The 14,380-nt window shown below is 39.2% G+C and overlaps 1 protein-coding gene across 4 annotated transcripts in view; it reads right to left on the bottom strand.

The window, feature by feature from the left end:
• Nucleotides 1-14,380, bottom strand: part of arhgef12b (Rho guanine nucleotide exchange factor 12b) — a 139,525-nt gene that overhangs the window by 38,879 nt on the left and 86,266 nt on the right. For all 4 annotated transcript variants that reach the window (XM_089129900.1, XM_039662472.2, XM_089129901.1 and 1 more), the window contains exons 28-34: nt 13,778-13,878; nt 13,619-13,696; nt 13,406-13,481; nt 11,197-11,364; nt 10,915-11,002; nt 7,736-7,813; nt 7,564-7,658 (exon numbers count right to left, since the gene is read on the bottom strand). In XM_089129900.1, coding sequence (XP_088986026.1) covers nt 7,564-7,658; nt 7,736-7,813; nt 10,915-11,002; nt 11,197-11,364; nt 13,406-13,481; nt 13,619-13,696; nt 13,778-13,878 — 684 coding nt within the window. The remainder of the gene's footprint in view (nt 1-7,563; nt 7,659-7,735; nt 7,814-10,914; nt 11,003-11,196; nt 11,365-13,405; nt 13,482-13,618; nt 13,697-13,777; nt 13,879-14,380) is intronic.

Raw genomic sequence — 14,380 nt, 5'->3', positions numbered from 1 at the left:
CTAAGTCTCATGGCCCTCTATCAGAATCCAGAGTTTTGGGAAGATTGGAGAAACTTATTTTTTCGCCCAAAAAAAAAAAAACCGTAAGGGGTACCACTGTCGTTTTTTTTTCGGGCCGAATTTTTGAGTTTCGATATCTCAGCTCTGGAAGGGGCTAGAGCCTCCATTTTTGCACTCAGGTCTAAGTCTCATGGCCCTCTATCAGAATCCAGAGTTTTGGGAAGATTGGAGAAACTTAATTTTTCGCCCCAAAAAAAAAAAACGTAAGGGGTACCACTGTCGTTTTTTTTTCGGGCCGAATTTTTGAGTTTCGATATCTCAGCTCTGGAAGGGGCTAGAGCCTCCATTTTTGCACTCAGGTCTAAGTCTCATGGCCCTCTATCAGAATCCAGAGTTTTGGGAAGATTGGAGAAACTTAATTTTTCGCCCAAAAAAAAAAAACATAAGGGGTACCACTGTCGTTTTTTTTCGGGCCGAATTTTTGAGTTTCGATATCTCAGCTCTGGAAGGGGCTAGAGCCTCCATTTTTGCACTCAGGTCTAAGTCTCATGGCCCTCTATCAGAATCCAGAGTTTTTGGAAAATTGGAGAAACTTAATTTTTCGCCAAAAAAAAAAAAAAAATGTAAGGGGTACCACTGTCGGTTTTTTTTTTCGGGCAGAATTTTTGAGTTTCGATATCTCAGCTCTGGAAGGGGCTAGAGCCTCCATTTTTGCACTCAGGTCTAAGTCTCATGGCCCTCTATCAGAATCCAGAGTTTTGGGAAGATTGGAGAAACTTAATTTTTCGCCCCCCAAAAAAAACGTAAGGGGTACCACTGTCGTTTTTTTTTTGGGCCGAATTTTTGAGTTTCGATATCTCAGCTCTGGAAGGGGCTAGAGCCTCCATTTTTGCACTCAGGTCTAAGTCTCATGGCCCTCTATCAGAATCCAGAGTTTTGGGAAGATTGGAGAAACTTAATTTTTCGCCCAAAAAAAAAAAACGTAAGGGGTACCACTGTCGTTTTTTTTTCGGGCCGAATTTTTGAGTTTCGATATCTCAGCTCTGGAAGGGGCTAGAGCCTCCATTTTTGCACTCAGGTCTAAGTCTCATGGCCCTCTATCAGAATCCAGAGTTTTGGGAAGATTGGAGAAACTTAATTTTTCGCCCCAAAAAAAAAAACGTAAGGGGTACCACTGTCGTTTTTTTTTTCGGGCCGAATTTTTGAGTTTCGATATCTCAGCTCTGGAAGGGGCTAGAGCCTCCATTTTTGCACTCAGGTCTAAGTCTCATGGCCCTCTATCAGAATCCAGAGTTTTGGGAAGATTGGAGAAACTTAATTTTTCACCCAAAAAAAAACAACGTAAGGGGTACCACTGTCGTTTTTTTTCGGGCCGAGTTTTTGAGTTTCGATATATCTCAGCTCTGGAAGGGGCTAGAGCCTCCATTTTTGCACTCAGGTCTAAGTCTCATGGCCCTCTATCAGAATCCAGAGTTTTGGGAAGATTGGAGAAACTTAATTTTTCGCCCAAAAAAAAAAAACGTAAGGGGTACCACTGTCGTTTTTTTTTCGGGCCGAATTTTTGAGTTTCGATATCTCAGCTCTGGAAGGGGCTAGAGCCTCCATTTTTGCACTCAGTTCTAAGTCTCATGGCCCTCTATCAGAATCCAGAGTTTTGGGAAGATTGGAGAAACTCAATTTTTCGCCCCAAAAAAAAAAAAACGTAAGGGGTACCACTGTCGTTTTTTTTTTGGGCCGAATTTTTGAGTTTCGATATCTCAGCTCTGGAAGGGGCTAGAGCCTCCATTTTTGCACTCAGGTCTAAGTCTCATGGCCCTCTATCAGAATCCAGAGTTTTGGGATGATTGGAGAAACTTAATTTTTTGCCCAAAAAAAAAAAAACGTAAGGGGTACCACTGTCGTTTTTTTTTCGGGCCGAATTTTTGAGTTTCGATATCTCAGCTCAGGAAGGGGCTAGAGCCTCCATTTTTGCACTCAGGTCTAAGTCTCATGGCCCTCTATCAGAATCCAGATTTTGGGAAGATTGGAGAAACTTAATTTTTCGCCCCAAAAAAAAAAACGTAAGGGGTACCACTGTCGTTTTTTTTTCGGGCCGAATTTTTGAGTTTCGATATCTCAGCTCTGGAAGGGGCTAGAGCCTCCATTTTTGCACTCAGGTCTAAGTCTCATGGCCCTCTATCAGAATCCAGAGTTTTGGGATGATTGGAGAAACTTAATTTTTTGCCCAAAAAAAAAAAAAACGTAAGGGGTACCACTGTCGTTTTTTTTTCGGGCCGAATTTTTGAGTTTCGATATCTCAGCTCTGGAAGGGGCTAGAGCCTCCATTTTTGCACTCAGGTCTAAGTCTCATGGCCCTCTATCAGAATCCAGATTTTGGGAAGATTGGAGAAACTTAATTTTTCGCCCCCAAAAAAAAAAACGTAAGGGGTACCACTGTCGTTTTTTTTTCGGGCCGAATTTTTGAGTTTCGATATCTCAGCTCTGGAAGGGGCTAGAGCAGCCTTTCTCAAACTTTTTTTCAGTCAGGGCACCTTTCAAAAGTGCATAAAATCTCAAGGCACCCCAGTGTAAAATATAATTTAAAAACACTGCATAACCCAAATTTAAATGCAAATGTCTTGTTTAGTTAGACAGAACAGTAATGAACAGAGCATAATATGAACTGTAAATAACAATAATAATAAAAACTTTATAGCACCTTTAAAAACACAGGTTTGCAAAGTAATTCACAAAATAATTAATCAGAGACACAAATGCCATAAAATCGTAAGAGGTGGACCGCCCAATACAAGAACCCAATAACAAATCCAGACCAGGAGAACTCAAATGAAGTGCAGGATGCAGATAAAATAAAATAAAAATCCTCGGCTCTTGTGGGGATTTTCTTTTCAAAAAACGATCCATAATGCTGTAACTAAAGTGGCCTAAATTCACGTTTATTTTTACGTTTCTGTCAGTCTGAGGTGTTGCTATAATGCGTTGCTATGGATTGCGTCACTTGCGTCAAGTTGTGTGTGTCTTGCTTCGGTCTTGTGAGACGGATTTTTTTATGATTAATTTTATATGTTTATCTAAAATGAATTTACAATTTTATTAATATGTTCATATGTTTAAAAAGAAGAATGTAAATTCAAATATATTTATAAATGAAATGTCAGCTGTTTTTTTTTCTGGGTTTTTTTTTCCCACATTTTTTTTAGACTACGTAATTTTTTGGCGGCACCCCTGACACAGCTAGGGGGCACCCCAGTGTGCCGCGGCACCCACTTTGAGAAAGGCTGGGCTAGAGCCTCCATTTTTGCACTCAGGTCTAAGTCTCATGGCCCTCTATCAGAATCCAGATTTTTGGGAAGATTGGAGAAACTTAATTTTTCGCCCCCCCAAAAAAAATGTAAGGGGTACCACTGTCGTTTTTTTTTTCGGGCCGAATTTTTGAGTTTCGATATCTCAGCTCTGGAAGGGGCTAGAGCCTCCATTTTTGCACTCAGGTCTAAGTCTCATGGCCCTCTATCAGAATCCAGATTTTTGGGAAGATTGGAGAAACTTAATTTTTCGCCCCCCCCCAAAAAAAACGTAAGGGGTACCACTGTCGTTTTTTTTTCGGGCCGAATTTTTGAGTTTCGATATCTCAGCTCTGGAAGGGGCTAGAGCCTCCATTTTTGCACTCAGGTCTAAGTCTCATGGCCCTCTATCAGAATCCAGAGTTTTGGGAAGATTGGAGAAACTTAATTTTTCGCCCCCCCCCAAAAAAAAACGTAAGGGGTACCACTGTCGTTTTTTTTTCGGGCCGAAATTTTGAGTTTCGATATCTCAGCTCTGGAAGGGGCTAGAGCCTCCATTCTTGCACTCAGGTCTAAGTCTCATGGCCCTCTATCAGAATCCAGAGTTTTGGGAAGATTGGAGAAACTTAATTTTTCGCCCAAAAAAAAAAAAAAAACGTAAGGGGTACCACTGTCGTTTCTTTTCGGGCCGAATTTTTGAGTTTCGATATCTCAGCTCTGGAAGGGGCTAGAGCCTCTATTTTTGCACTCAGGTCTAAGTCTCATGGCCCCCTATCAGAATCCAGAGTTTTGGGAAAATTGGAGAAACTTAATTTTTCGCCAAAAAAAAAAAAAACGTAAGGGGTACCACTGTCGTTTTTTTTTTCGGGCCGAATTTTTGAGTTTCGATATCTCATCTCTGGAAGGGGCTAGAGCCTCCATTTTTGCACTCAGGTCTAAGTCTCATGGCCCTCTATCAGAATCCAGAGTTTTGGGAAGTTTGGAGAAACTTAATTTTTCGCCCCCCAAAAAAAAACGTAAGGGGTACCACTGTCGTTTTTTTTTCGAGCCGAATTTTTGAGTTTCGATATCTCAGCTCTGGAAGGGGCTAGAGCCTCCATTCTTGCACTCAGGTCTAAGTCTCATGGCCCTCTATCAGAATCCAGAGTTTTGGGAAGATTGGAGAAACTTAATTTTTCGCCCAAAAAAAAAAACGTAAGGGGTACCACTGTCGTTTTTTTTTTCGGGCCGAATTTTTGAGTTTCGATATCTCAGCTCTGGAAGGGGCTAGAGCCTCCATTTTTGCACTCAGGTCTAAGTCTCATGGCCCTCTATCAGAATCCAGAGTTTTGGGAAGATTGGAGAAACTTAATTTTTCGCCCAAAAAAAAAAAAACGTAAGGGGTACCACTGTCGTTTTTTTTTTCGGGCCGAATTTTTTAGTTTCGATATCTCAGCTCTGGAAGGGGCTAGAGCCTCCATTTTTGCACTCAGGTCTAAGTCTCATGGCCCTCTATCAGAATCCAGAGTTTTGGGAAGATTGGAGAAACTTAATTTTTCGCCCCCCCAAAAAAAACGTAAGGGGTACCACTGTCGTTTTTTTTTTGGGCCGAATTTTTGAGTTTCGATATCTCAGCTCTGGAAGGGGCTAGAGCCTCCATTTTTGCACTCAGGTCTAAGTCTCATGGCCCTCTATCAGAATCCAGAGTTTTGGGAAGATTGGAGAAACTTAATTTTTTGCCCAAAAAAAAAAAACGTAAGGGGTACCACTGTCGTTTTTTTTTTTCGGGCCGAATTTTTGAGTTTTGATATCTCAGCTCTGGAAGGGGCTAGAGCCTCCATTTTTGCACTCAGGTCTAAGTCTCATGGCCCTCTATCAGAATCCAGAGTTTTGGGAAGATTGGAGAAACTTACTTTTTCGCCCAAAAAAAAAAAACGTAAGGGGTACCACTGTCGTTTTTTTTCGGGCCGAATTTTTGAGTTTCGATATATCATCTCTGGAAGGGGCTAGAGCCTCCATTTTTGCACTCAGGTCTAAGTCTCATGGCCCTCTATCAGAATCCAGAGTTTTGGGAAGATTGGAGAAACTTAATTTTTCGCCCAAAAAAAAAAACGTAAGGGGTACCACTGTCGTTTTTTTTCGGGCCGAATTTTTGAGTTTCGATATCTCAGCTCTGGAAGGGGCTAGAGCCTCCATTTTTGCACTCAGGTCTAAGTCTCATGGCCCTCTATCAGAATCCAGAGTTTGGGGAAGATTGGAGAAACTTAATTTTTCGCCCCCCAAAAAAAAACGTAAGGGGTACCACTGTCGTTTTTTTTTTCGGGCCGAATTTTTGAGTTTCGATATCTCAGCTCTGGAAGGGGCTAGAGCCTCCATTTTTGCAGTCTCATGGGGGTGCACCACGGTACCGAACCCCAGACTACCTGTAGGACGTGTTCTGATTTCGTTTGCAATGGAACTGCGGCACGATTAGTGTGAATATGAAAGTAGCTCAAACTTGGTTCTGTACTACAAAATGCAATGCGTTTTAGCCGATGACGTCATTAATTCAATAATCGCACATAGTGAATGAATCAGAGCGGCAAATGAATGGCTCACAATCTGCCGTCTCCTCAAAAGAGTCCATTTGCAAGCCTTCATGTAGACAGCTTCACGATTAATCATTAAAAGATCGCAATCTCAATTCAAACACCTGCAAACACGATCATATTCCTAAAAGACAACGATTCGGCCATGTCTAAACCTTTGACAAAATCATACCGGAACATTAACGTTCGGATATAAACACTGATGGCTACGGAAGCAATCAAAATAGAGCAAATCACCTTTTGAATTACTTATTACATTTTTACGCAACTAGGTGACAAGTCAACAAGTGACTATTAAAAAATGTATTTGTCATCGAATCATTCATTCAAAAGATTTGTTCAGAAACGCTGATTCATCCAGTAAATGAAACAAATGAAGTACTTATGAATGAGTCATTGAATCGTTCATTCAAACCGACATTTTTTTTTTTTTATAATTTAAATAGACTGCAGAAATTAATATTTAGTCAGAACCTTTAGTAAATTACATGTTATTTTGTTTAGTTGTCTGCTATCCTGGGAAAATTGTGATTCTGTTTGGAAAAAAAAAATTGTGATTCTCAATTTATCCAAAATCGTACAGCTCTACTGTGGACAAGTTTCGTTCACTCTGCAGCACATAATGGCACCAAAAAAATAAAATAAATACAAATACAGGGATTGGACAATGAAACTGAAACACTGGCCAATGTTGGAGGTTTCACATCTATATGCCTGGCGGCCAATCTTCAGAGTGAAGCACGGTTGGATCAGTGATGGTTTGAGCTCCAATATCATGACAATCCTGATTGTATTTGATGGACACGACACTGCCGAGGACTACCAAACCCTTCTGGAGGATCATGAGCACTTGATGCTCAAACCGTGTATCAGCATGATCATGCACCAACACACACAGCAAGACTTGAGGGTTTGATGAAGATGAAAGTGACGTTGAACATCTCGCATGGTCTGCACAGTCACCAGATCTGAATATTATTGAGGTGTTTTGGAGGAGCGAGTCCACCAGCATCATATAGTGACCTGGACACTGTTCTGGAAGAGGAACCGCTCATAATCCCTCTGGTCACTGTGAAGGACTTCTATCTGTCAATTGGTGCTGTATTTGGATGCAAAATGAGGCCCTCACCATTCTAACAAATTATTGTGTAGTAAAACCAGGTGTTTCAGTTTTTTTTGTCCAACCCCTGTATATATATATATATATATATATATTGACCTGTGCTCTGCTTTCCATCATGTGTCATGCACGTTTGTGATGGTGTGAGACGAACACAAACGCACTGAGGTTCAAAAGAATCAAGTGAGTGTGAAATCAGTCCAACACCCCCTACCAATGGGAACAATCGCACTCACATTCAGACTGCAGCAAATGTGCCCAGTGTGAAAGACCCCTTATATATCTACAAATGGATACTGGATGCGCTGCCAATTGCCATATTTTAGCAGTCAAACTAAAATGCATTATGTTCATATTTGAATGAACTACCACTTTATAGCTCATCTTCTACTGTGCATGGTATCCATTTCATATTTACTTGCATTACACATCTTAAAAATCTGTCACTAGTTGTACAACAGTGAGATGCTCTCTTCCTGTTTAAGTGAGCAATGCAGACCAGACTTTATGCTGATACTGTAATGCCTGACAGTTACATGCACTGCACATCATCCTGAGTTGAATGAAATGAAATAACAAACAAAAAAATGTTTACCTGGAGACTGAATGCTCCCTAAAGAAATGGGCTCAGCGTCTTTGTTTAGTTTCGGAACACCAGAGTTGATCAACTCGACCTCTTCACGCTCCCCACTGCAAAACATCTCATGTTATCACATCAACTTACAGCCTATAAAACTACAGAAATGATGTAGAAACCTTAAACTCACTCAGTCTGAGGTAATGGAATGATGTTGTGTAGTTTGGTCTTCATGCTGTCTGCCCTTTGTGTGATCAAACACTGCCACCTAGTGTTTGGAAGATCAAACAAATCAAAACAGGTAGGGGTTATGAGCTGCATGTTCTTTGAGGTACACTTATATTGTTTTCAAGATTTTTACATCCTAATCTATAAGCAATAAGCTGTTTTCTATCCTGATTTTGACCCTCTCTTTCAAACACATATCGCATTCAAGACATAAAAATAAAAGCTAACTTCTATGATTGGGTAATATTTTTGCATATTGAAATAAGTACGTTCTTGGAGTTACTACAGTTATAATTGATAATAGATGACTGACAGAGTGTCATGTAATCAGAATTATGAATGAATGTTATGTACCATTGTTTGTCGCACTGTGGTTTTTATAGGCTATTCACCCTTTTTGATAACTTAGCACTTCAAAATGTTTAGTAATCGACTATCGGTTGTCGTATTTTACTACAACGTGACATGCGTAAATTGGTGGGCGGGGCTAAAAAGACAATGATCTAGAAGTAGGCAGTGATCTTCTGCAAAGGTGGTCTTTTGTACACTATTAGGTGTAGCAATGTGAAAAAACCCCCATCATTTTTTGAGGTTGGTTTCAATTAAAAGCTGTTTTTGGACTAATGAGGAAGTTTGACTTCTGAAACTTACAGCATATTTTTATTAGCCTGACTTCATAATACTCATATTCTAGTCAAAATGTGAGTCTGAAACTGCTCCATAGGGCTTTGATTATGAGGCGTGTCTTAACCGAACCAGGAAAAAACAACAACTCTGCACTCAATTGGATAGTCGGTAGACCTACAACCAATCAGAGCAACGCAGTAAGGCAACTACTTTGCATACAGTTGTCAACTACAGAACTTACTTATTTTAGAAGTTAAATAACGAGTGTTGCTTCTTTTACTTGGTCCTCCATGAGTGCGACCAAAGGAGAAACCACAACGACCACAGGCTTTTCATTACGTCCCATCTTCTTAGCGACCGTCAGAGCCAGCTGATAAGTTGCACTTTCGCCGAATCATGTAGGAAGGACGGCAAAAATATCTTTCCGATCGACAAATGCCTTGATTGCAGTTTTCTGTTCGTCTATTAAAATTAATGCGCTGTCGATATATTTCACAACAGACGTGACAGCGGAATCTATAATACATCTCAATTCTCCAGCTGCAGTCATCTTTGAGAGAAACCAGTTAAAGAGCATATTGCAGGTTAAAAAAAAAATCGAAATTTTTTAGATAACCTTGTATGAAAATACCATATGAAAAGTTAATGCAGGATTTAAAATGTTTTAAAACAACATAAGGGCACTAATTTAGAAGATAAAGTGAGCGTTTCTTGGACTGCTAGTAAAAACCGCTTTTTTTTCAACATCGCGTCATTTGACGTCATATCAGGGAGCCGCAGCCTCGGCTCAGAGAAGAGCAGGCTGGTGTTCAGTGAGAGCGCTCGTCAGTCAGTGTGCTTTCGTTAGTTTTTTGCATTTTAATTTATCATCGTCATGGTAAATTATTGTGTTTGTGGAGATTGCAAAAACTCCAGCCTGTCAGGACTTCAAGATCGAGTCCACAAGTTTTCATTACAATAAAAGTGACGGTGCTATATAGCCTATCTTTCGTTCCTGGTGCGGTTTGAGCAGGTGAAGAGACGGGATTTCTCTTCTGCATCGGCTCGGAAAACGCGGTCGTGTGTAGCGTTCACTTCAGATCAAATGATTAGCATCCCGGCGATATGATGGAGTTCAACATGGTATGCCGAAGCAAGAATATTGATCGTCGTATACTACCAATGGCATCAAATAGTGTTATATAGGTAACTTGTCATGCCCTAAATAGAACTTGTAATTGAAAAACAAAATTGGTTGTTTAAATACTCAAATCTTTAATGTTCTGTTTATGTTATAACCTAGGTGAAAAATATGTATTAAAAATTTACCTGAGTATAGCCTATGCTTTTAGTATAGAAATATAGGCTACTCAAGTAAAGTTTTTATACATTTAATAGTATATAAATCTACCCTAAACATACTAATGTCTGCTGGCCTGTTATAGGATCATAATAATCTGTACAATATTGTGAGCACAGTGTATATCGTTAGCGAACGTGTATACTATAAGCACGTCTCTCACCTAAAAGGCACTGTCCTGTTCTCCACTGCTTCTCCTCACACCACAGCTCAATTTTTCTCTGACCATTCTGTCTGACATTATCCTGGCCTGTCCCTGATCTCTTTAGCATAGCAGGCTCATAACTTTATGGCTTGATCCGTCATACGAGTATTTCCTCAGCGTCCGAAATGTCATGCGATCCATTGTTTTCCTGTTGTGTGAATCGACGGCTCTCCCGCTCATTGCGTCACGCCCGCCACGCCCATTTTCAGACGCGGAAGTAAAATTATCTCACAAAAACGGAGTCAGAAGCTTCTATAGCGTGTTTATGCGTATATTTTAAAGAAAATCTAGTTCCTACATTGTTTTTCTATGCATTGACTCGTTGGGTCCTCTAACCTGCAATATGCCCTTTAAGCGCTCTTTGATAACGTGATGATTACGTCCTTGCAGATCACCTGTCCATCATATAAAGCCTGCCCTGGCAATTTGATTGGCTGGATAATTTTTTGACTGATCATAATTACTCCTCAATGGATCGAGTCCAGACCGAACTTCCCGACCAAAAAATGTTGTGGGCGGAGTTCGGGCTGGCATCCAGGCTATATTTTTATAGTATTTACCTCTTGTAATTTCTGATGTTAACTAAAATGTTTTAAAATTTTCGGTAACTCAAATAAGGCTGAACAAAAAAAAATATTAGATGGAAAACCTTAAATTATAGAGATTGTCTTAGCAACTAATGGAAATAAATTCATTGACTAAAATTACTTATAGAAAATAGAAATATTTAGAAAACTAGAAAAATCAAAAAGCACATATAAAATGAATATATAAAAATAAAAGTTTTTTCAAAATATGAATAAATACTATATATATAATTGTGAATTGTAAATAACACAAACATTTGTCCAATGTTTTAGAGGCTAAACTGATACTGAGGTAAATTCTGTTCACTTAAATAACAGATACTTAATGGACACTCTAAAAGGGCAGACACAAAGGAATTCTAGGTAAAAAGATGAGTACTCACGTCTTCTGCTCAGATACAGTCTGGGCCATCAGCTCATAGATCTGGGCTCCATTATCAGACATCGACAGTACAAAGAATGACCTGTTGTCTGTAATACATTCACACAATAATGTCATTTCCACCTACCCTTGTAATCTGCTTGAAATCTTGAAATCTGCTTTTGTTTTAATCTAGAAGCCATTAAACACCTTTTATAGTTTAGTTGAGGTATTGTTCAAAAGTATGAACTGATACATGTCCATATACAATGTCTGATCTGTTTTGAAAAGCAGAGCTCCTTACCGGTGGCGACCGAGCGCACCATGACAGTGCTGAGTTTGATGATGGGGCTGAAGATGTGTTTGGTCTCGGCGGTGCCCGCCAGATTCTTACTGTGGCATTTTAAGATCAGCTTCTCATCTTGCCTCTGAAGTAGCACCAATATATCTTCCAGCAGCAATGTGTACAGCTCTGCACACACACATACCATATGTAATCATTTCACAATAATATTACATTAAAGTGCCCCAATTATGATTTTTCAGACACTAATTAGATATCTGTATGTGTATGTAACGGTTCGTACAGATTCTAAATGAAAAATGAAATGTAAAATGAAAATACCAGGACTTTCAAGGACTATAATCAGCACTTATCAAACAATATCGTTATTATTTGTATTTATTTTGTTTTTTACTCAAATGACATGTTATCTGATGTTTCACTTCATACAGATCAATCCACTGATCAGCGCATTCCTTATTCAAACAGATTTTTTTCCATGAATATATGATTGACCTGACGAATGAATTAACTTTTTTGCTCACTAGCCAATGTGGCTAGTGGTTTTCCAAAATTAGCAGCCATGCAGCACTTTCACTAGCCACATTTTTGTTGTTGGAAAATTACGTTTTATATGATTAAAGAGGCTACATGCGTTTCCTGAAATTTAAACTCGCGACTGACACCTGTGGCCAAAAAACAGAACTGCTCTCGCAACGCACGCTTTTACGTGCACACTTCACTAGTCATTTGCTGCAAGGATGTCAACATTATGTTTACAGAGGTAAGAACATTGTTTGAGATAAAGTGTTCTGCTGGTGGCAGAGTGATCTGAAACGTTTAACATGAACATGGAAAACCTTTGAAAACAGACATATATTTTTTGAAGAGGTACTTGAATAGTTTTTATTATGTATTATGCTTGACGTCACATCCGCAGACAGCGCGGGAAAAGTCCGACCCGACAGAAAATAGGAAAAATAGGATACAGGCTTAAAGGTGCACCCACTGTGAGCGAACAAGGTGTCAGTATGCTCATCAGGAGATGTTTTAGTCATAAATGGTAAAATAAAAAAGGGTATTGTTGCGTTTATTTTTGGGGAAAAGCTGCATATAGCCTCTTTAAAGATGAAAATGGGGCTTAACCCGTGCTAAAATTTACTAATATCATCATTAGCTCTGATAAGGTTGTAAAGCTCCTTTTTTGAAAACATGTTTTCTATGAAGATAAACACATAAAATAGCTTCTTATTGTATATAATAAAAGTGCGGCATGTTGCATGAAAAGATAATTTTTTCACTGAAAAACATAATAAAAACTATTCAAGTACCTCTTTAAAAAATATATATTTCTGTTTTCAAGGGTTTTTCAGGACTTCAATTTCAAAAAGTCAAATTCAAGTACTTCAAGCACTTGTACGAACCCAAATTTTCAAAGATCAAAGTGGGGTGGTGATGGCGCAGTGGGTAAGACAAATGCCTTTGGTGTGAGAGACCCAGGTTCACGCGACACCAATGTGTCCCTGAGAAAGACACTTAACCCCTAGTTGCTCCACAGGCGTGCGACCTCTGACATTATATAGCAATTGTAAGTCGCTTTGGATAAAAGCGTCAGCTAAATGAATATATGTAAATGTGAATAAATGTAAAATGCACGATAATAGAGTTATTGTTTCCCAAAAGAACGATTCTGCCTGAAACACATTATCAGTAATTCCAGTCTGCATGAACCTACATAGGTTTGTAACAAATTAGCATAATTCCAGCCTATGGTTTTCACTGACTGCCTGCGAACATCTACTTTGACCTTCAAATTACGCTACTGGTAGTTCCTATTGTGCTGGGTTACTCTGAGGTAGGAGCTAATTTAGCTCCCCCAAATAGTGTTCCTATACGTTGCCCGTTCCTGCACTGCGAAAGCCCCTTTTGAAAAAGCATATATGGGGAACTTGCCGTATTATACACTTTTGCAGCATTACATTTTTGCCCTGATGTACACTTATGATGTTAGTCAAGCTGTTTTGCACCAAACACAAGTCATAATTTAGGTTTTCAAGACCATTTTCTCTACAGAATTAACAGCTTTTACGCTACCGCACCTTTAATAGATCTTATTGTAAATGACCATCTGATAATGGGATAAAAATCATATTTTCCATGATATCACTCATAGAAAACATTTCTAAATTGAGTTTGGTCAAGGGTGAATTCGGTGACAAGCCACACCTACCAATAGTTTTATCTTTGTTGACCTTCCAGGATAGTGGTCCCTCATGCACCATCTTCCTCTTCGTCAAGTCCAAGATCTAGACAGAGAGTAAAATCATAATTTTGTGGACAGCGAGGGATAATTTGTTATACTTATTTTTCTAATCTCCTGTTTTTTTTTTTTTGTGTTGTGTTGATAAAAATGGATTTCAATTGGATAAATACGAGGTCTCACCTTAAACTCCGCTATCATGGGGTTCTCGCTCTGTTTCAGTGAGGACAGGTCCAGTCGTCTCTGGTAGTCCTCCAACCTCTGGGGAGGAAAACAGATGATCAGGGATCAGTTCAATATGGTCTGATCTGAGGTCAGGCAGCCATTGTTTTATTTACTCACCTGTTTGTTCTCGGCTTCTTTCACCTCCTGATTGACGTGAGTGAGAATCTTTCGACAGCATTCGCCAGCCCGTTTCACTTTACTTCTCTCCTCAGGGTCCTCTGTAATATGTGAAAATTTGACATGTCATGCAATGTGATTTGCTTTAGTTTACCCCATCCAAAATTGTCATTTCATGACAACTTAGGTTGTAATAATTACTGACCAACTTCAAATGGCCATTTTATAATTTATGGCTCTGTCATAATTTCCTGAATTAAGCTGTAGCAGAAATGCAGTTAATGTGATGGCAATACATCCTTCTGCTGCTGATGTTACACAGATGCGGCATGTGTGAAACAGGGCTCAGAGTGGTTCATGCTAATTCTGGATCATCAGAGACACTCTAAACAAAAACAGACCTTGCCACATCTGAGTCTCAGACACAAACACAAACACAGTGACAATATAGCAACATTTATTTGTTTATTTGTTATTTGATATTTATTTGTACATAAAAATGGTAACATTTTTGTCTGATATTTTAATATTTAAAATATAATCATTATATGGATGCACGATATATCGGCCACATTATCGGTATCGGCAGATAAATGCTAATTT

This window comes from Pimephales promelas, chromosome 4 (genome assembly GCF_988280905.1).
Source record: "Pimephales promelas chromosome 4, fPimPro1.hap1.1, whole genome shotgun sequence".
Lineage (NCBI taxonomy): Eukaryota > Metazoa > Chordata > Actinopteri > Cypriniformes > Leuciscidae > Pimephales > Pimephales promelas.
Note: the sequence above shows the minus strand (reverse complement) of the source record. Positions and strands in the feature narration are given on the sequence as shown.